Genomic DNA, 20153 nt, shown 5'->3' on the forward strand with positions numbered 1-20153 from the left:
GTCCGTTTTCAGTGGAGACCGGAGACGATGGGCACAATATATCACGAAAATCTAGTCTGATTTAAAATATATATTTTTCCAATACAGTAGTTATTCGTTTTTCTTTATAGTTTAATAAAGAATTATTATACTAAGACGCATCTAAATGTGTTATTGCACATCTAAGTGACTCAATCGAACTACTCCTGAAAAGGTAAAGAAAAATGAAAATGTATGCATGAATCTCCACGTAAAATCAATGACATACGACTTATATGTGCAATACTTATGGCACATCATAGATGTGTTTTAGCAAAACTGCATTAGATTTTCATAACAAAAGGACAAAATCAAAAAGTTTAGCAATCAATAAATTCAAAGATTTTTCTTCTTTTATTTTACTTTAAGACAAATTCCTAATTGTATGAATTGTGTAATCTCCCATCATGGAGATTGGTAACCGACTTGAAGCAATTTGATTGTAGTCTAACTCATGACGATCATAGGTAGAAAGTTCATAATCTTCAGGTTGTTAGACAGTACTCAACACAATTGCCACAAAATATAGAAACTCCAAAATCAATACTATAATTAAGCAATTGTTTTCTTTTAGTATCCTTTTCAAATCTCCAATCCACAACGGGTAGATGCACCAGGCTCTATTGCCAAAGAGGTGGATATTTGGGCTTGAGGGATCAATATTGCCAAATTCAATGGGTGACAGAATTTATTTTGTAAGAATTAACAAGAATACCTGATGCGCATTCAAAAAAAAAAGGAAGACGGCGATGCGATGCAGATACTCACCTCTACACCCAGAAGTTGAGTATAATAACAACTCTACAACAATAAGTGGCAATAGGCCAACATTCACCAACATGTTGTAAACTGTCCTCAAAAGGAAAGAAAAACACTGCGTTCATGCTCTAGATTAAGTTACATCCGAGACACCAACGTCCAGTTCTTTAGTCTGCTTATTAAGGTTTAGTCGAACCCTGGTACTTCCCCGGGCATCGGAGCAAGCTCGTTCCTCTCAAACCTTCCCTCGTCGAAGAAGGTCGCGTGCACTATGCGTCCGCCAAAGTAGCGCCCTTCCAGTTCAACCAACGCCTTGGTCGAGTCTTCTGTCCTCTCGAACAGCACAAAGATCCTCACTGCTTCGTCCGCGGGGAAGTTTGCCTGGGTGATCTCGAATATCAGCACGCGTAACACAGCCCCAAACTTGGAGCATTCCGAGGCAATCTCGTCTTCCAGCTCGTCGTCAACCTCGCCCGGACCAATCTGCACATGTTTCATGGTGACGATTAACATGTTGCACTAGACAAGAACTCGCACCTTAACCAGAAATAAATCATGTACATGTATTATGAAGCAACATAAAAAAATTATGGTATCATCACTATATCCCAGCATAAGGCCCCAGTTTAAGCAGTCAAAAACAAACATACAGTCAAACAACACAGTAGATCAGTGGGCAAACCCTGATCCCACAGAAGACAACTCTTCATCATGTATGATCAAATACCACTTGACAGATAAAACTATAACTAATCAGAAAACTCACAAAGCCGAATGCATTCTGTGATAAAAAAAAACCTAACCTGTTTGACCTATACTTTTGTATCACAACCCTCAGTGGTCAAAACCGGGTAACACCATTGTAGTACCCAAATTCAACAGATTCATCAGGTTCTATGCCCATCGAGTATTCAAGATTATACTAATAAAATAAGCAGTACTGTTTTCCAGAAGTACGCCTTCCAGAATAACACAACATTCAAGTTTAATGATTATATTGCAGAGCTCATATAAACCCACTGGTAGAGAACCAATCATACGCTGAACTTTCTTTACATGGAATTGGACCTTAAGTTCACGTTTTCTATTGAACTAAAAAGCAACCAGCTTATATTGAATAAGCCAACAGCAACCTGCAAAGACTAAAATTCTTAGCTGCCTATTAACCAAAATTACCATGCATAAGCTGTCTTTGCTATACAGTGGTTAGATTTGGAAGCTAATGCAGTCAGCAAACTATTTAGTTGCGATTTTGCACTACCTTGTCCACCCCAAGTTCTCTAATAGATACACAAATTACAATTAGCACAAATAGATTCTCAAACTCTATATATTGCTAATCACCCTTCATAATTTTAAGTCTTTACAGTTCATGTGTGTATCAGTATCATCTGAAAATAGATCAAACAATAACCTGTGCACTTCAACCATAACAGAAACAAAAATTTCTGAAATACATATGCTACCTGATACCTGTCTATGTGTTTACTGGACATGCTACTGCAAATTATCACATATCAGTCAGCACCAACAAGGCAATTATGTCACATTAACTACTAATTTCATTTTGCTAGATGGTATTAGGCTACCAGCACACGAGTAGAGACAATGCTAAAAACTATATGCTCAGAATTGGATGATGATATTCTAGAATAGCCGCTGTCTATGTATGAGAAACCAGTAATAATGATAATAAATCAACAACAGCAGCAGATGTAAGGTTGGCGGTTGCTAAGGTGATATCTAAATTACACAACCAACGAACTTCAGCTTAGATATTCGCATAACAGCATAATACATGTCAGCATATATAAACACACAAGGAAGCATTTTGCAACTCGGTGCCTAAGAGGGGAAAACAGGCATAACACATGAACCACTACTTCATCCTTGTTCATGCAAACCTGAAAATGCTGACAAAATGTGGTACTCTTATTACGCAGAAGTCATGGGAAAATATTTACCATATTGCGCAGAAGCACTACTCTGGTGGGCTGGCCTTCAAAGTTGGCTGATCTGGGCCTCCTGGAACTGCTCTCATCGACAATAACCCCTGCCCTCCGGTCGGTCTTCCTAGCAACCAGAGGCGCTGTGATTCCCTGCTCCTGCTTGCCAAGCCCCTGGCCTTCCTTCCACCCCATCTTGGCCATCATTCTCTGGGCAGCGGTCATCTGGCCGCCAGCGCCCAGGCCCAATCCAGAGGAGGAGGAGCCTGGGATGGAGAAGCCACTGGCATCGCCGTGGGGCGGAGACGAGGCCCTCTGAGGAGTAGCGCCGCCGCCAGCGCCGCTCATGGCGGCCCTCCTCTTCCAGGCCTCCTCGCCGGATATGTTGAGGGAGGAGGCCCTGGACTGCTCCTCGCGGAGGCGGGCCTCGGCCTCCCTCAGCTCGCGCTCCCTCTCCCTCTCCTGGTCCTCGCGGCGCCTCCGGTCGAGCTCCTTCTTCATCTCGGCGTCCTTGGCCCGCTTGAGCTTCTCCTTGCGGTAGTCCTCGTAGTCGTTGGGCCTGGCGGGGTCGTACTCCTCGAGCACGGTGGACTGCACGGCGACGAGGGCGGGGTGGAAGGAGGCCGCGGTGGTGGTGGTGGTGGTGGCGGAGGCGAGGGGGAGGGGGTGCGGCGGCTGCGCGGCGCTGGGCTTGGGAGCGGCGGGGCGGGGGTGCTGGTTCCTGAGGAGGGACGTGGGAGGGGCGAAGGTCGCGGAGGGCTTGCGGAGGGTCGGCGGCGCCATCTTGGTGGCGCTCGACCAGACGGAGGCCGTCGGCTTGTCGTCGTCGCCGGCCGCCGAGGTGGGCGGCGGGAGGTCGCCGTACAGTCCGCCCAGCATCTTCGACAAAGCAGAGGCCGCACCGGCGGTGGAAATTAAGTCGTCGGGTGGTTGATTCTACCGGAATCAGAGGAACAAGGTGGATGTAGCAACCCACCTCACGATCCGAGAGGCAAACCCTAACCCTAATCGAGTCCACTGGAGCGGATCTCGGTCGGAGCAGGGAGGAAGAAGAAGACTCGCACTATCTTCTCGACTCTCGAGGGAGACAGCCGGCCTTCTCTTGTATGGGCCGAGGCTGTTCGATTGGGCCATTATCAACGTTTTCTCTCTTATTAAGCCCTTTGTCCCAGATTCTAAAAAAAAAAGCCCTTTATCCCTAGTCAAGAAATAATACCATTCCCACAAAAAAGAAAAGTCAATAAATAATACCATTCCCTAAAAAAGCCAAGAAATAATACCCTTATACTTCCTCAAAACAATCAATTTACCAAAAGAACCTACTAGTATTAATTTTCTAAATGTTAACAATCCGACATTAGCTTAGAGGCGTTTTTTTGAGCGAATGTGATGTGACACGTTCACCAATCTCAAAGCAAGACACGTGGCAATTTGAGCGAATACATCTAGGATGATAAGTTATGTTTTTAAAAGCATGACCATTTGTCACCGATTATCTTCGACGTAAGCATGACAAAAAAAATATAGTAGCATGGCAATTTCTGAATAAATTGGAAATTTCCTTTTTAGGCTAGCAATTCTCCATGTTGCATCATGAAAAATCCTCGAAAACCCATGACAATTACTTTGTTGCAGCATGGCAAATTCCTCGCAATATTTTTGCTAGTGTGGCAATTTTTTCTTTACAAGATAGCAATCTTTGTACAAAATAGCATGACAAGCATATCTATTTCAGCAAAACAACTCTCTGAGCGTTTATTGGGAGTGGTTTTTTGATGATACGCTCTCAGATTGCAGCATTCGCTCGGAATAATAGTTTGCTAGGGTGACCTCGTGAACATGAACATAATATTGAGGTCCATTAATTTAGAAAAAATATAAAATCTTTTTTTCACTTTCAGAAAAACAAAACATTTTTCTTTTCACTTCTAGAAAAACGTAACATTGCGTACGCGACAACCAGGCTCTTTGTATTATTCTTCTATATTGAATACACTGCAATCGATTACAGATTGATTTATACACATCATCCATTCCTCTCTTTTTTTCGACGCCATAAACAGTTGCTCGAGAATTCATAAATAACTTAATCATCATGATTATTGTACAACAGGAACAATGACAGCATCAAACATTGTGGAATCCTTTTTCTTTACTTTCCCTTTCAACCGCTGATTCTTCTACTACTGTTTTCAGGTATTACCATTCTCATATGTACAATTTATCCTGAAAAACAAGAAATGCAAAATTCTGTCAATCATCTGCAGCCAACTCCAGAGGCAGAGATATTTATATACCTAACCTCGCAACAGAAAATCCTGGAGATGCTTAGGGCTGCTGCTCCGACGCCGTCCTCCTTTGGAGGTCAAATTTATGGTTGAATATAATTATGGAATTTTTTCTAAGGGGAAACATGAATTCTTCAATTTCCTTTATTTTTTTCATCACTCTGAACCTCCTTTTAGTAACTGCACAAGAACAAAGCTCAAAACCCCAACCATGTAGTGGATGATGCTCATGTCCACAAGGAACTCATCAAATATCCAATGCAATCATGTCAGAACATACCTTGTACTGGTACTTCTTCCTCAGCCTGACAGCCAGGCGCACGCATCTCTTTACATTGATTTTCAGTATATTGTCGTTGAACATCTGAAGACAAATGGACCAGCTCAGTTCCAAGGAAAATGAAGAGTACATGTATACAGATGCAGTTGCAGTAGATCTAAACTTGACGAAATCGACATGCCATAATCCATCCAATTTCAGCTTGAGAGCAACTTATATACACATATCATACTAAATATAGAATGACTAGCAGCTGTCCTAACTTGCAAATGTTAACCTGTCAAAACTGAAATGTGCAATCCTAACCATAAACTGGAATGCACAAAGTCTGCCACAATTTTTTTTTACTACTAGTTATTTCATGGGCCCAAGGCTTTAAATAACATGAAAAAAGACAGTGACTGGAGATTCGAAACGAGAAAGTAGTGACCGAACTTGCCTTGATAGCATCATCTATTGAGTGAGTATCTCTAATAATCTTGTGTCGATTGATTATCAAGATTGCTGCTACACAGAATATAGGCAGTTCGTCGTCTCCATTCTTTGTCAAGACATTTGTACTCAAATGAGGCATATGTTGATGCCTTGCCCAGATAGTGGCACCTGACAAGCCACACAGGGGATTTCTTGTACTAGATTTCACTCCAGGGTTGCAAGACACGCGGATTTCACCATTTCTACGATGGGATCTCCTACTTTTGGATTTTCTTCTCGTGTACTTGTTCACCCGGGACTCTTCTTTGACCTCACATGAAAAATCATTCTTCACATCCAGTAGCAATGGTTCTAGGCAGTTTGCTTCCAAATTCCTAATTGCATCTTCGTCAAAATCAGCAGCCCACATCATCTGAAGACAGAAAGCACAATTAATTAACCGAACAAGACTATACTATGAAGAGCCTTTAAAATATAATTGTTGATTTATGTGGGTACTTCCCCGTGGTTAGTGTAATGCCAAATAAAAAAATAGTTAGTAGATTCTGCAATGCATGTACACTAACTTAACCATCTTGTCACAATCAACTATTTCAAAGATTTCTCATATAAATTTTGTGGAACACTAGCGACTAAATATCCAAGAAAAAAATCTCTATACGAACTAGGAACCGTCCAAACTAAATCACAAATATCTTTGAAGTGCCTGACAGACCTCCCACATGCTCAGCGACTCCTCAAAAGATAGCTCTCGACGAAAAAGCACTAGCAGCATCCGGAAAGCAAAATGGAGGCTTTCCGCACCAATTGCTGATAAATGCTCAAATAATTCCGTATCGGTCAATTCCATGATCTTCCACAATGCTTCCAACTGCTTCATAACTCCTGTCGGTCCCTCGAGCTGGAAATTTTCACGCTGAGATGCAACAAAATTTATATCATGCATTAAGTCACGCAAAATACCAACCTAACATATGCCAGTATAGTTTGACATAGATGCAAATTACCATCCTTCTCAGTAACATCTCAAAACACCAAAAGGCATCTGCATCATCCTCGTATAGAACAACAAAAGGGGAAAGCAGATCGCTCATACCTACAATCAACTTGTACCATTTAGGCAGTTTAAATAATTGAAGCAAAATGATGTAATGCTCCATTGACAAGCAAACCTTGACAGTATCCAGTGGAAGGATCAACCCATGCATAAACTGCAAGTATATCTGACATTCTCGCCATATTTCTTGATTCTCCATAGAAATCAAGATGGCTATCTGTTCTGACAACATCGACCACTGCATAAGCCATTTTTGGCAATTAGAACACAATATGACAACAATAAGAGGCCTTTGTAGTTGTGTGGTGTGAGGGGGAAAGAACAGGCATACCAATTCTATGCAGTGTCCATAGCCACTCGGCGACTCTGTCTTTGTTTGCGACTGGACTGTCGGATTTGGTTCCGTCAACAAAATCTGCTTCTGGCGCATCAGATATCTTCAAAGAATCTACTATTTCCCTGTTGTAGCCAATGTCATCTAACCATCTATCCTGTTTGAACGCATCAGAGTGAAAGATGGCTGAGTCGCTGTTGCTAGCCTGAAACAGATCACTGGAATTGGACTCCATAATGAGATCTATGTTATTATTGATTTGGAAGCTGTGCATGCATTCGTCACGTTGTCTTAACCTATCTTCAGGAACTGAGAAACTACAAAGACTTTCGTCAACCCCATTGACATCCCCACCATCATTTGCGAACAAGTTTGTACCAGGCAGGGAGGGATACTCCATGAATGTCTCACTGTCATATCTTGGTTCACCCATGTCATTGTAATCCCCAGAATCTGACAAGCAACTATTCACCACTGTGGAGGACACCATAAATTTGGATGAATTATATACAGGGCTATCATTATGTGTGTTGAAACCAGCTACTTCAGCTGATTTGCTACAGCTTTGTGACTGTGGTGCTCCACCAGAGTCATAATTTAAGTTGGAGTTTTCTACTGTACTGCCAGGTGCATTTTCTGAGTCTCGTTGACTTGTGCTGACTTCTTCTCTACTGTCATTTTCTTTTGGCATAGTCCTGACATCCATCAGCTTTGAGCCAACAGCATACGCAAGCTCACCTGTACCAATGCTTGGGTGCATACTCTTGCATTGCCTAACTAAACATTGATATCTCTCCCTTCATAGAAATAGAAAAAAAATCACTAGGTTAGATGCTTCTGAAAATGCTCTACAGCTCACATGTGTAAAACTATAAGAGGGAAAACATCACAGTAAATTGCAAAAGTAGGAATTTGATCACCCTGCTTGCAACATAGGAATACATAACAAATGCAAAACACAAAATATAAAACATTCCAGCCTCCTAGGTATTAAGAAATATTACTATATAACCAACCAGGGTATAATGTTTGAATGAAAAATCATGTAGAGATACCATATAGATTGAAACTAGGATCCTTGTAGCACTACTAGGAATGGATAACCATTGGTCAATAATGGTTCAGACTTTCAGTTGTTATACATTGGTGGCTCAATAACTGCACATTCAGTTGTTATATACTGGTGGGCGTGAAGCAAGAAAATTAGCTATATTCACCCAAGCTACCTATTCATGTCACTTCGATTCTACATATTTCATTTACCTACTCTCCAGTGTACGCACAAAATATCTTGAGTCATCAAGGGAATGAAGGGCCTAATAGAAGTGCGGAATACAAGGTTAAACCACAAAACTGCAGGTGAGGTGGACTACCAAAGAAAATCCAGTTATCAAGCCAATCATGCTTGTCTCAGCGCTGCGTAAGCGCAAAAGCAGTCAGGGTAGATAACCGGAGGCCACCCCTTGCCCAATTATGACAGTGGCCAGCTATTCTGGGTTTCTGGCAGTCCATCGCTTTATCTGTGCATCCATGGTGAGGAGCTCGGTTGTCACCATGACTGGGTGGTATTAGTCCCTTGGGACTTAAGGGTCTTTGCAACATGGGTGATAGGCTCCTAGATGGCACTGCTGCCCCTCATTGCATACCGCAAGTATGCTCCCGCCAACGGGCTTCCGCCCACTCCCTTCCTGGGTGGCTGTCTCTAGTTCTGCAGCATTGCCTTGCCCCGCCTGTGTTTCACTTCTATTCCCACTTTTTCCCCTTCTCAGCTATCTGTTTCTCCCTCTGTCCTTCTGTTCCCCGCTGTTTTCACTGTTCTTTTATTTCCCCCCGCCGCCTCTGTCTGTGATCCACTGCTATGATCTCCCCAGCCTGCTATGCCTATGCTCTACTGCTATGATCTCCCCAGCCTGCTATGCCTATGCTCTACTGCTATGATCTCCCCAACCTCCTCTGCGTTTGCTCCACTGCCATGATATCCCCAACCTTCTCTAGCTTTATTCTACTGCTAGGATCTCCCCACCTGCTTATCTGCTTTTATCTACTATATAGAAGTGTAGAAGTAGAACTACTTCTCTCCCTAATTGGTGTTGACCTCTCTAATCTATTGTTCAAGACAGCTATTTATGGCCACCTTATGCCACCCAAGGAACAGTCAGGTAACATGATTGCCTAGTCCGCCATGAAAGCCATGGAGCCAATTACATCAAATGCTTTCAAATGAAGGCTGGTTTTAATGCTTCATATGTACTAGAAGATAACAAGGAAAGGATGTGGAGATTTAGCTACAACGGTTCCAATTTCAGTATAATGCATAGATGACCAAATCGAAGCTTGCTACAGCCTATTATTCAAGATAATAAAATGGAAAACAATCACGTTTCTAAACATAAGGTAGCATCGTATGGAAAACAGAAAAAAGGGATCAAACCTTCGAGCGGCTCTTAGTTTCCTCCTATACTCTGTTGTGCTACTTAAGGCATAGCACCCAAGAAGAAACTCCCAAACTTCTGCTCGAATAGAGGGATCCATGCCCTGCACATCAATAATAGAGGTAAATGGTTGCTTTAAGAGCAGAAAACCAATGTGTTCTGTGCTTAAATTATTAACAGTTGTAGGCAGTCCATTTGGTTATTTATGAAAAAAAATCCTACTACACAAAGATTAATAGCAGTGCATCACAGGAGTTGCTTTGAAGGAACATGATTCTTTTTCCCCATTGTTTACATCAAAGGACAGCACTAGCCCAAGAAAGTAATCTGATTCATTCATCTCATGGTGTAAATTTAACAATCAGCTAGAGTAATCAGATCGGCATTTAAGGGAAAATTACTACAATGAGCATAGTTAATCTAAATTTCTGATAAGGAGATGAATGGTGCATCTAATGTCAAATGAACTGTCTAAGGTGCGGTCAACGTATGAAGTAACTGATATTTCCTGGGTTCTGATACAGAATACAGCTTTAATATAATTTTCCTGGGGCATAATAAAGCATCGCAACACGATTTCTTATCATGCATTGAAGGTGATGCCTGAAGGCTCGTAAAAGGAATAACAGACATGTCTACAAGGAGATGAAAACTAAGTCTTTGAAGCACTAAAGGAATACTACGAGTCCACTCACCCCTAAGACAATGAACTTGAGGGCCTTACGGAAGCCGATGACCTTTCCGTCGGTGTCGAAACACGCGTTCCATTTCTCTGGCCTGAGCATTTTGCCCCCCTGTAGAATCGCAGATAGAGTTAGAAAGAAAGAATGCAAAACATGACTACATGAGTCGTGGCAAAAAAGCTGAATATGAATCAAGCTGCGCACAGCTGACAATGCCATAGAGACTCTGGTTCTGGTGCGGTAGCCGGTAGGTATCGATACAGAGTCTATGCAGTATGCTGTGTGCTTGCGCCGACTGCAAAGAAGAGTGCCTAAGCTATATTTAGAGGAGTGGCGATGCTTAGCATTGACAATGAGGATTGGTCATCCTGACGGCATTGGCGTACAGGCGACAGGGAGATGTGTAGTTGAAGGAGGAGGCGGAAGGGGACCTTGAGGTAGTAGGGGTCCGGGTTGAGGCCGCAGGGCTCGCGGACGAGGGAGCCGAAGCTGCGCTGCAGGTTGCCGCACATGATCCATGACTTGATGTAGTCCCCTCCCCCGCCCGCGCCTGAGACCGCCCCGCCGTTCCCGGTGCTGCGCCTGTGCGGCTGGGACATGGATCCTCCGCCCCCTTCCCCTCCTCCCCTCCTCTGTACGGCGGCGCGGCAGGGGCGAGGGGAATCCGGATCTCCGGCGCGCGCGAATCGCAAGAATCGCCGGCGGGGGATCCGAATCGCCGACCTTGCTGCCTGCTGGAGCAGAGTCGAGTCGAGTCGACGGCTCAGCTCCCCTCCGCCCCGCCCCGCTCCTGGCCTTAGGCAATGGATGGAGTAGGTAGGGTTCTCTCTGGGTCTCGTCGGCGAGTCAGGGATCCGCCGCCTGTGGCTGGCTTTCTTTTCCGGCTTGGTCTCCGTCCGTCGGTCTGGGGCTCTCGGCGCCGCGGTTGCTTGGCTCGAGGAGTCGTGGGTGGGAGAGGGGAGGGGAGGGGGGTGGAAGCAACGAACCAACCTAACTGCAACTGCTCATCATTCGTCTCCTCTCCTCTTCTCACTCGCTTCCTCGCTTTCCTACCTTGTCTACGTGCCAACGACCCAAGAAAATGAGTGCCACCAAGAACAAAAAATGGAAACTGAATTTCTCCATCACTTATTATTTTTTATTTTCCTATTAGTATTACTTTACTTTATTTATTATTAGTAATTCGTTTTATTTATTACGTATTACACTGCAAATTGAGAAAAAAAACACTGATATTATTATTTTTCCTTACTATTATGTCACCGAGCCTACAAACAAAACAATTAAATTACAAACAGCATCGAACCTCGAGATAACCCCAGCTCAGAAAAAACACCAAACACAAACATTTTCAAATTTCAATGTACACAGGCTGCCTGATTTCTGCTTTGAGCGAGTGAGTGAGCGTTGCTCATCCAAAAAAGAGATGTAATTGTTTCCTAACAACCATGCGTGTCATCATCATATCAATCAATACCAACAAAATGTGAGCGACGGGCGTAGGTCAACCGTTCGTTCGTTTCCATGCCGCCTTATTCTTATTCGGTTCGACGGAGAGGAAGACGGAGCAGAAAAGCTTCTTCGCCAAGCGTGGAAATGGTCCTCACGCTTCGGCCTCCATCTTCTCGCACTCTTCTCTGATGGACTGGAACAGGACTGATGACAGGTACCTCTCGCCGAAGCTCGGGAACACCACCTGTTTGTTGCGCACACAAAGCAAACAACAATGTCAGCGTCGATCGCCATTGGATGTTTTCAAGAGAAGAATTCTATGAGCTAGAATTATGTGTTGTTGTAAGATTAGCGGTATTTACCACTATCAGCTTCCCTGCGTTCTCTGGTCTCTGGGCAACCTTAATGGCAGCGGCCGCGGCTGCCCCAGATGAGATCCCGACCTGCACAACATACATTCGTATATAGGTTCAGGTTTGCTGATCTCTGATTCATAGACGACTGACGGGTGGGAGAAACAAAAAATGCAGGATCCTACTACTACTCGTACTTATTAACCACTGCATATGAGAAACAGAACAGCCAAACATATATGAACAGATGGTTCATGATTTTCGCAACAATGAGATTATGTGGTGGTCTCCTACACCCTGGCCCCACATGAGATTATGTGGATGCGATGCAACAAGAAAACAACATCAACAACTGTCCTTCTGAGGTACCACCTGCCCACCGGCTAACCTCCTCCTCCTCCTCATGCACAGTAGTACTGAAACTGTACCTCATGTACTCAGTTTTAGTTCTACTGAGCCTAAAACCTTTTGATTACAAAGTCTGTCTCCACAACTCTAACTGGCACTATGATGCACCATAGAAAATTTGTACTGGGATGCATCGTACATTTAGCAACGCTATGATGGGAGAAATGAACAGATAAACTGGCTCAAACATGTTGCCTACCAGAAACCCACTATTTCTAGTCTAGATCTACAGAGAAGACCGCCAGGTGCTTACACTTAAATAGCAAGCAAGGGAAAAAACAGAGTAGCATGATGCGAGTCATGATTCGCCTGCTTTTTTAAGCATATGAACGTTTGCAACTAGAGGACGATATCTCAAAAAGAACGCCGGATCAATGTATGGAACACAGAAAAATTGCATCAACATGTGAAATTACAATACCAGCAATCCTTCCTGAAGAGCCAACTTCTTTGCTGTCTCAACAGCCTCATCGCTTGATATCTAGAACATAAGCAGAACGTGTGGTTAGATATAACTATAAGAAAAGAAATCCCTGCAGTAATAGTCCTAAGAAAGTAGTACCACACAACCCTAACATTTGCATTGTACCAAGCAGAGCAAAAGGAGGGATGATCCACTCATGCAAGGACAACATCCACATGACTGAAGACGTAACCACAATAGAACTAGCATATGGAATGTACTTGTATAACTACGTAGAACTAGCATAACAGAACTATCAGCCTATGGTGAGACGTTAAGAAAATACAGTGAAATGGAATAACTGGCACAGTTCAGCTGAATTCAAGAAAGAAATTACAACCTTCATGTCTTTCTTTTATTCTAAAAAAGGTGAAACATACTGACGGATAGGAAAAACTCTGACCTCAATTACTTCATTGAGAACATCACTGTCCAAATTCCTAGGAACAAATCCTGCTCCAATGCCTTGAATCTTATGTGGGCCTACACAAGCGGATAACAGTTATAAGGCAAAGAACATAAGTTTGACAAGCTCAAAGGAAGTATGTCTTTTTTTTAAAGGAAAACTGAAAGGAAGTCTTTTTCTGATAGCAAACATACCAGGTTTACCACCAGAGAGGATGTTACTTTCAGTAGGTTCAACACCAATAACCTAGAAAAAGATAACAGTATGAGCACTATAGAGTACTTTTTTTTGAGAATATAACAGGGAACATTTTATTTGGGTGGAATTTGAGGAAACCTTGACGTCGGGATTTTTCTCCTTCAGGAAACGACCAGCACCAGATATTGTTCCGCCCGTTCCGATTCCACCAATGAATATATCTACCTTCCCTTTTGAATCCTCCCAGATTTCTGGCCCAGTAGTCTCATAATGTACCTGATTGAAAATCAATAAAGATAAACATCAGCCTCAAGTAGGTTAGAAGTAATAGCGCACACTCACATAGAGTAGAAACACATGGCTACTTCTCTTTGTTACCTTTGGGTTGGCAGGGTTGTCAAACTGCTCAAGCATATATGAATTGGGTGTCTTATTCAAGATCTCTGTAGCTTTATCTAGGGCCCCTTTCATCCCTTTTGCAGCATCTGTGAGCACAAGTTCAGCGCCAAAAGCCTTGAGTAGAACTCTCCTCTCCATGCTCATAGATGTGGGCATTGTCAGTATCAACTTATATCCCCTGGAAGCAGCAATGAACGCAAGACCAATGCCTGTGTTTCCACTTGTTGCTTCCACCAAAACACTCTGAGAGCAGAGAACATTAGTTATATATGCTTGTTACTGAATACCCTTTCCTTGTTGATAACTGTTAGAAAGGGGTAAACCATGATAAAGGAGCCCGCGAGTGCATATGCACACAAACAGAAGATGCCTCACCTTTCCGGGTGTTATCAAACCCTTCTCCTCAGCGTCGGATATCATACTGATACCTATCCTGAAGCATAAATCGGTTGGGAGCTGCTTAGCTGGTCGGTCCATCAGGGGAAGAAAACGACCTCAACACTGAACTGAGGAGGACAATAAGAATTCTAATGTAACCTGTCCTTGACACTGCAGCAGGGCTCCATAATCTCGAGCTTGGCGGCGACGTTGGCGACGCAGCCCTTGACGATCTTGTTGAGATACACCATGGGCGTCTTGCCGATGAGCTGCCACCAAATTCAACAACAAACAAAAAAAATCCTGAGACGGGTGCTTAAATTCCGACGGATGATGTTTTGTCTTGTTGCTAAAGAATTCGTCCGTGTGAAACTAGGATGATTGAGATATGATGAACGAAGGATGTCGCAGGGTCAAACTAGATCTTTACTAGTTCAGGCTTTGTGGCATCAGTAAGCTAAAGCTCTAGGTAGCAGCAATCCTACCAACCCCGCTACTCCTGACTGGGCACACACTGGAAATGGAGTGATTGAACTGGAGGCAGTGGACAGACGGTGGTCGGTTACCTGCGTGACGTCGTCGGCGATGTTGAGGCCCTCGACCTCGGTCGCGAGGGCATGGCGCCTCCACGAGGGGGCGGGGGCGGGGGCGTTGACGGCGAGGAGGGAGGAGCCGGGGAACCTGCGGGCGAGAGGCGGCAGGGCGACGGCCTGCCGCGCCTGCGCCGGCCGGGCGGCCGAGAAGCCGAATTGGGCCTGGGAGGCGGCGGCGGCGACGGGCGATGGTGTCCACGGCGCCATTCTCCCTTGCTGCCTTTCCCCTCGGATTCTTGCTTCGCTGGGTGTGTCTGATGGTGCCGTCTGCCTTCTGGGAGTCCGAGGGGATGGAATGGATGGAGGGTTGGATGGAGAGTGAAGTGCACCATAGGTCCTCGAACCATTTCAGCAGTATCACGTAGGTCCTCGAACTATGAAAATCATCATCCGGGTCCTCAAAGTGCAATAGGTGTGCTATCATGGTCCTCAAACTATTTCAAAGGTGTTAAGTAGGTCCTTGAACTATTTCAGAGCTGTCACATATACACACACTTATTACACTTCAAGGAATTTTTAGGACCTAGATGACACTTTTCATAGTTTGAGGACCTACGTGACACCATCGAAGTAGTTCGAGGACCTAAGATGCACTTCACTCTTGGATGGATGGATGGATGGATTCGGACCTGGAGATGGTGTTAGTGCATTCGTTCATCGGCCATCACACACCAGATATCTCTTCTCTGCTAATTCCAAAACATACACTTTTTTTTGTCTTACATTTTAAACACAAAAAGGTATGGTCCGAGGATGATCCGCCACACTGGGACTGAGACCCGGCCCTGCTCCGGTTTGAAGCGTGGGCATTCATATTCGACGCTACTGAAATTTGTAAAACCGTTTATATTGAGACCTAGCCTGGTTTTGAATAGCGGTTTTGCCTCTCCTTTTTGCAAGTTCTACAAATACGCGCGGGCATTTGTAGATTTAGGACATGTTTGGAAATTATGGCATGCAAAATTTCAGCACAATAGTACGGGTATTTGTTTCACGTGCAACAATGGAAAATGATAGATATTCTTGTACCCAAGATAAATTTAGGGTTTGAAGATAAATTCTCCTTGTTCTTATACAAAGATAGATTGCAATATTTCTTTATGAATTTGTATGTTTCTTAATTAATTAACTACATGTGTTTGTGTTTTCTCTATTTATTTTCAAGTTGTAGTTACCCTCTGTGACTGGTTTATTTTTTGCTCCTATATTTCAAAAAATGAAACAATTCACATGTGTCGAGATTGTTGGTGCAGTGACGTGTGCTCCATAAATAACGCAAAAGATAAGAGAGCTCTGTTGTTGCTTTTTAAACGTGGTATAAACGGTCATATGTGGGAATGAACAACGGTCATATGTGGGAATGAACTATGGGTTACATTTCATCAAGTTTGCTAAAGTTTTATAATTTTCTTGAAACATAAAAAAACTATTTTTGAAATTGGTTAGGGTTTTAATTTATATGATTTTCTGAAGTTTGTGGTTTGATTTAGAGAGTCATATTGTTCAAGGCTCAAGCCGCACCAAGCACTACAGTTCGGCATTTAGAAAAAACTCTTGTTTTTAAGCCACTCGCGTTTATTTTGATGGTCAAAGGTTGAACTTGTTACCTGATACGTCTCCAATGTATCTGTAATTTTTGATTGTTCCATGCTATTATATTATCAATCTTGGATGCTTATATACATTTTTATATAATTTTATATCAGTTTTTAGGAACTAACCTATTAACCCAGTGCCTAGCGTCAGTTGCTGTTTTCTGCTTGTTTTTTGGTTTCCTAGAAAATCAGTACCAAACGGAATCCAAACGCTACAAAGCTTTTTGACGATTTTTTTCTGGACAAGAGAAACCCTAGAAGCTTCAGGAGGAGACCAGATAACGAACGAGGAGACGACAAGGCCTTGTGGGCCCTCGAGGCTCCATCTGACCTAATTCCACTTCTATAAATTCTCAAATATTGGTAAACCCCCAGAGAGCCATCCGAAACACTTTTTTCCGCCGTTGCAAGCTTCTGTTCTTTCACGATCCCATCTAGAGGCCTTTTCGGTACTCTGTCGGAGGGGAAACCGATGACGGAGAGCTTCTACATCACACTTGTTGTCTTCCAATGATGTGTGAGTAGTTCATCACAGACCTACGTGTCCATAGCTAGTAGCTAGATGGCTTCTTCTCTATTTTTGATCTTCAATACAATGTTTGAAGGAAATATGCCCTGGAGGCAATAATAAAGTTGTTATTTATATTTCCTTATATCATGATAAATGTTTATTATTTATGCTAGAATTGTATTAATCGAAAACTTAGTACATGTGTGAATACATAGACAAACATAGTGTCCCTAGTATGCCTCTACTTGACTAGCTCGTTAATCAAAGATGGTTAAGTTTCCTGACCATAGACATGTGTTGTCATTTGATGAACGAGATCACATCATTAGAGAATGATGTGATGGACAAGACCCATCCGTTAGCTTAGCATTATGATCGTTTAGTTTTATTGCTATTGCTTTCTTCATGACTAATACATATTCCTCTAACTATGAGATTATGCAACTCCCGAATACCGGAGGAACACTTTGCGTGCTATCAAACATCACAATGTAACTGGGTGATTATAAAGATGCTCTACAGGTGTCTTTGATGGTGTTTGTTGAGTTGGCATAGATCGAGATTAGGATTTGTCACTCCGAGTATCGGAGAGGTATCTCTGGGCCCTCTCGGTAATGCACATCACTATAAGCCTTGCAAACAATGTGACTAATGAGTTAGTTACAGGATGATGCATTACGGAACGAGTAAAGAGACTTACCGGTAACGAGATTGAACTAGGTATGATGATACCAACGATTGAATCTCGGGCAAGTAACATACCGATGACAAAAGGAATAACGTATGTTGTTATGCGGTTTGACCGATAAAGATCTTCGTAGAATATGTAGGAGCCAATATGAGCATCCAGGTTCCACTATTGGTTATTGACCGGAGATGTGTCTTAGTCATGTCTACATAGTTCTCGAATCCATAGGGTCCGCACCCTTAACGTTCGATGACAATTTGTATTATGAGTTATGTGATTTGATGACCGAAGTTTATTCGGAGTCCCGGATGAGATCATGGACATGACAAGGAGTCTCAAAATGGTCGAGAGGTAAAGATCGATATATTGGAAGGTTATATTCGGACACCGGAATGGTTCCGAAGTGATTCGGGTATTTTCCGGAGTACCGGGAGGTTACCGGAACCCTCCCCTCCCTCCCCGGGGGGAAGTATTGGGCCTTAATGGGCTTTAGTGGAAAGGAGAGAAGGGACACAAGGGGTGGCCACCCCCATGGCAAGTCCAAATTGGACTAGGGAGGGGCGGCGCCCACCTCTTTCCTTCTCCTTCCCTCTCTTCCCCTCTTGGAAAAGGAAGGGGGCTCCAACTAGGATTGGGAATCCTAGTTGGACTCCCCTATGGCACGCGCCCCCCTTGGCCGGCCTCCTCCTTCCCTCTCCTTTATATACGTGGGCAGGGGGCACCGCAAAGCACAACAGACAATCTCTTAGCCGTGTGCGGTGCCCCCCTCCACATTTCAACACCTCGGCCATATCATCGTAGTGCTTACGCGAAGCCCTGCGCCGGTAACTTCATCATCACCATCGCCACGCCATCGTGCTGTCGGAACTCTCCCTCATCCTCAACTGGATCAAGATCTCAAGGGACGTCATCGTGTTGAACGTGTGCTGAACACGGATGTGTCGTACGTTCGGTACTTGGATCGGTTGGATCGTGAAGACGTTCGACTACATCAACCGCGTTACTAAACGCTTCCACTCTCGGTCTACGAGGGTACATGGACACACTCTCCCCTCTCGTTGCTATGCATCTCCAAGTTAGATCTTGCGTGATCGTAGGAATTTTTTTGAATTACTACGTTCCCCAACAGTGGCATCCGAGCCAGGTCTATGCGTAGATGTTATATGCACGAGTAGACCACAAAGAGTTGTGGGCGATAATAGTCATACTGCTTACCACCAACATCTTACTTTGATTCGGTGGTATTGTTGGATGAAGCGGCCCGGACCGACATTACATGAGCGCGTTCATGAGACTGGTTCTACCGACGTGCTTCGCACACAGGTGGCTGGCAGGTGTTTATTTCTCTAACTTTAGTTGAATTGAGTTTGACTACGGTCAGTCCTTGTTGAAGGTTAAAACAGCACACTTGATGAAAAATCATTGTGGTTTTGATGCGTAGGTAAGAACGGTTCTTGCTAGAAGCCCGTAGCAGCCACGTAAAACTTGCAACAACAAAGTAGAGGACGTCTAACTTGTTTTTGCAGGGCGTGTTGTGATGTGATATGGTCAAAACATGATGAGATATAAATTGTTGTATGAGATGATCATGTTTTGTAAAAGTTATCGGCAACTGGCAGGAGCCTTATGGTTGTCGCTTTATTGTATGAAATGCAATCGTCATGTAATTGCTTTGCTTTATCACTAAGCGGCAGCGATAGTCATAGAAGCAATAGTTGGTGAGACGAGAACGATGCTACGATGGAGATCAAGGTGTCAAGCCGGTGACGATGGAGATCATGACAGTGCTTTGGAGATGGAGATCAAAGGCATAAGATGATGATGGCCATATCATGTCACATATTTTGATTGCATGTGATGTTTATCCTTTATGCATCTTATTTTGCTTAGTAAGATGGTAGCATTATAAGATGACCCCTCACTAAATTTCAAGGTATAAGTGTTCTCCCTGAGTATGCACCGTTGCTATAGTTTGTCGTGCCGAGACACCACGTGATGATCGGGTGTGATAAGCTCTACATTCACATAAAACGGGTGCAAGCCAGTTTTGCACGCGCAGAATACTCGGGTTAAACTTGACGAGCCTAGCGTATGCAGATATGGCCTCGGAACATTGAGATCGAAAGGTCGAACGTGAATCATATAGTAGATATGATCAACATAGTGATGTTCACCATTGAAAACTACTCCATCTCACGTGATGATCGAACATGGTTTAGTTGATATGGATCACGTGATCATTTAGATGACTAGAGGAATGTCTATCTAAGTGGGAGTTCTTAAGTAATATGATTAATTGAACTTTAATTTATCATGAACTTAGTACCTGATAGTATTTGCATGTCTATGTTGTTGTAGATCAATGCCCCGTGCTACTGTTCCCTTGAATTTTAATGCATTCCTAGAGAAAGCTAAGTTGAAAGATGATGGTAGCAACTACATGGACTGGGTCGTAACTTGAGGATTATCCTCATTGC

General features: G+C 43.5%; 2 protein-coding genes across 2 annotated transcripts; both read right to left on the minus strand.

The window, feature by feature from the left end:
- Window positions 1-768: 768 nt before the first annotated feature.
- On the minus strand, window positions 769-11230 carry LOC123056764 (uncharacterized). The gene is made up of 12 exons (XM_044480041.1): window positions 10664-11230; window positions 10245-10343; window positions 9549-9652; window positions 7115-7914; window positions 6899-7021; window positions 6734-6822; window positions 6442-6642; window positions 5731-6138; window positions 5292-5375; window positions 5171-5191; window positions 2742-3659; window positions 769-1260 (listed from the first exon to the last, which is right to left on the minus strand). The coding sequence occupies exons 1-12, from the start codon at window positions 10829-10831 to the stop codon at window positions 964-966; spliced, it is 3312 nt and encodes a 1103-aa protein (XP_044335976.1). The 5' UTR covers window positions 10832-11230; the 3' UTR covers window positions 769-963.
- Window positions 11231-11558: 328 nt separating this feature from the next.
- Window positions 11559-15185, minus strand: LOC123060240 (cysteine synthase). Its single transcript, XM_044482845.1, has 10 exons — window positions 14856-15185; window positions 14449-14558; window positions 14287-14344; window positions 13891-14154; window positions 13651-13788; window positions 13509-13560; window positions 13312-13391; window positions 12867-12926; window positions 12047-12127; window positions 11559-11928 (listed from the first exon to the last, which is right to left on the minus strand). Exons 1-10 carry the CDS (start codon window positions 15087-15089, stop codon window positions 11836-11838), a joined length of 1170 nt encoding a protein of 389 aa, XP_044338780.1. The 5' UTR covers window positions 15090-15185; the 3' UTR covers window positions 11559-11835.
- Between the last annotated feature and the right edge of the window lie 4968 nt (window positions 15186-20153).

Source organism: Triticum aestivum, chromosome 3A (assembly GCF_018294505.1).
Source record: "Triticum aestivum cultivar Chinese Spring chromosome 3A, IWGSC CS RefSeq v2.1, whole genome shotgun sequence".
Lineage (NCBI taxonomy): Eukaryota > Viridiplantae > Streptophyta > Magnoliopsida > Poales > Poaceae > Triticum > Triticum aestivum.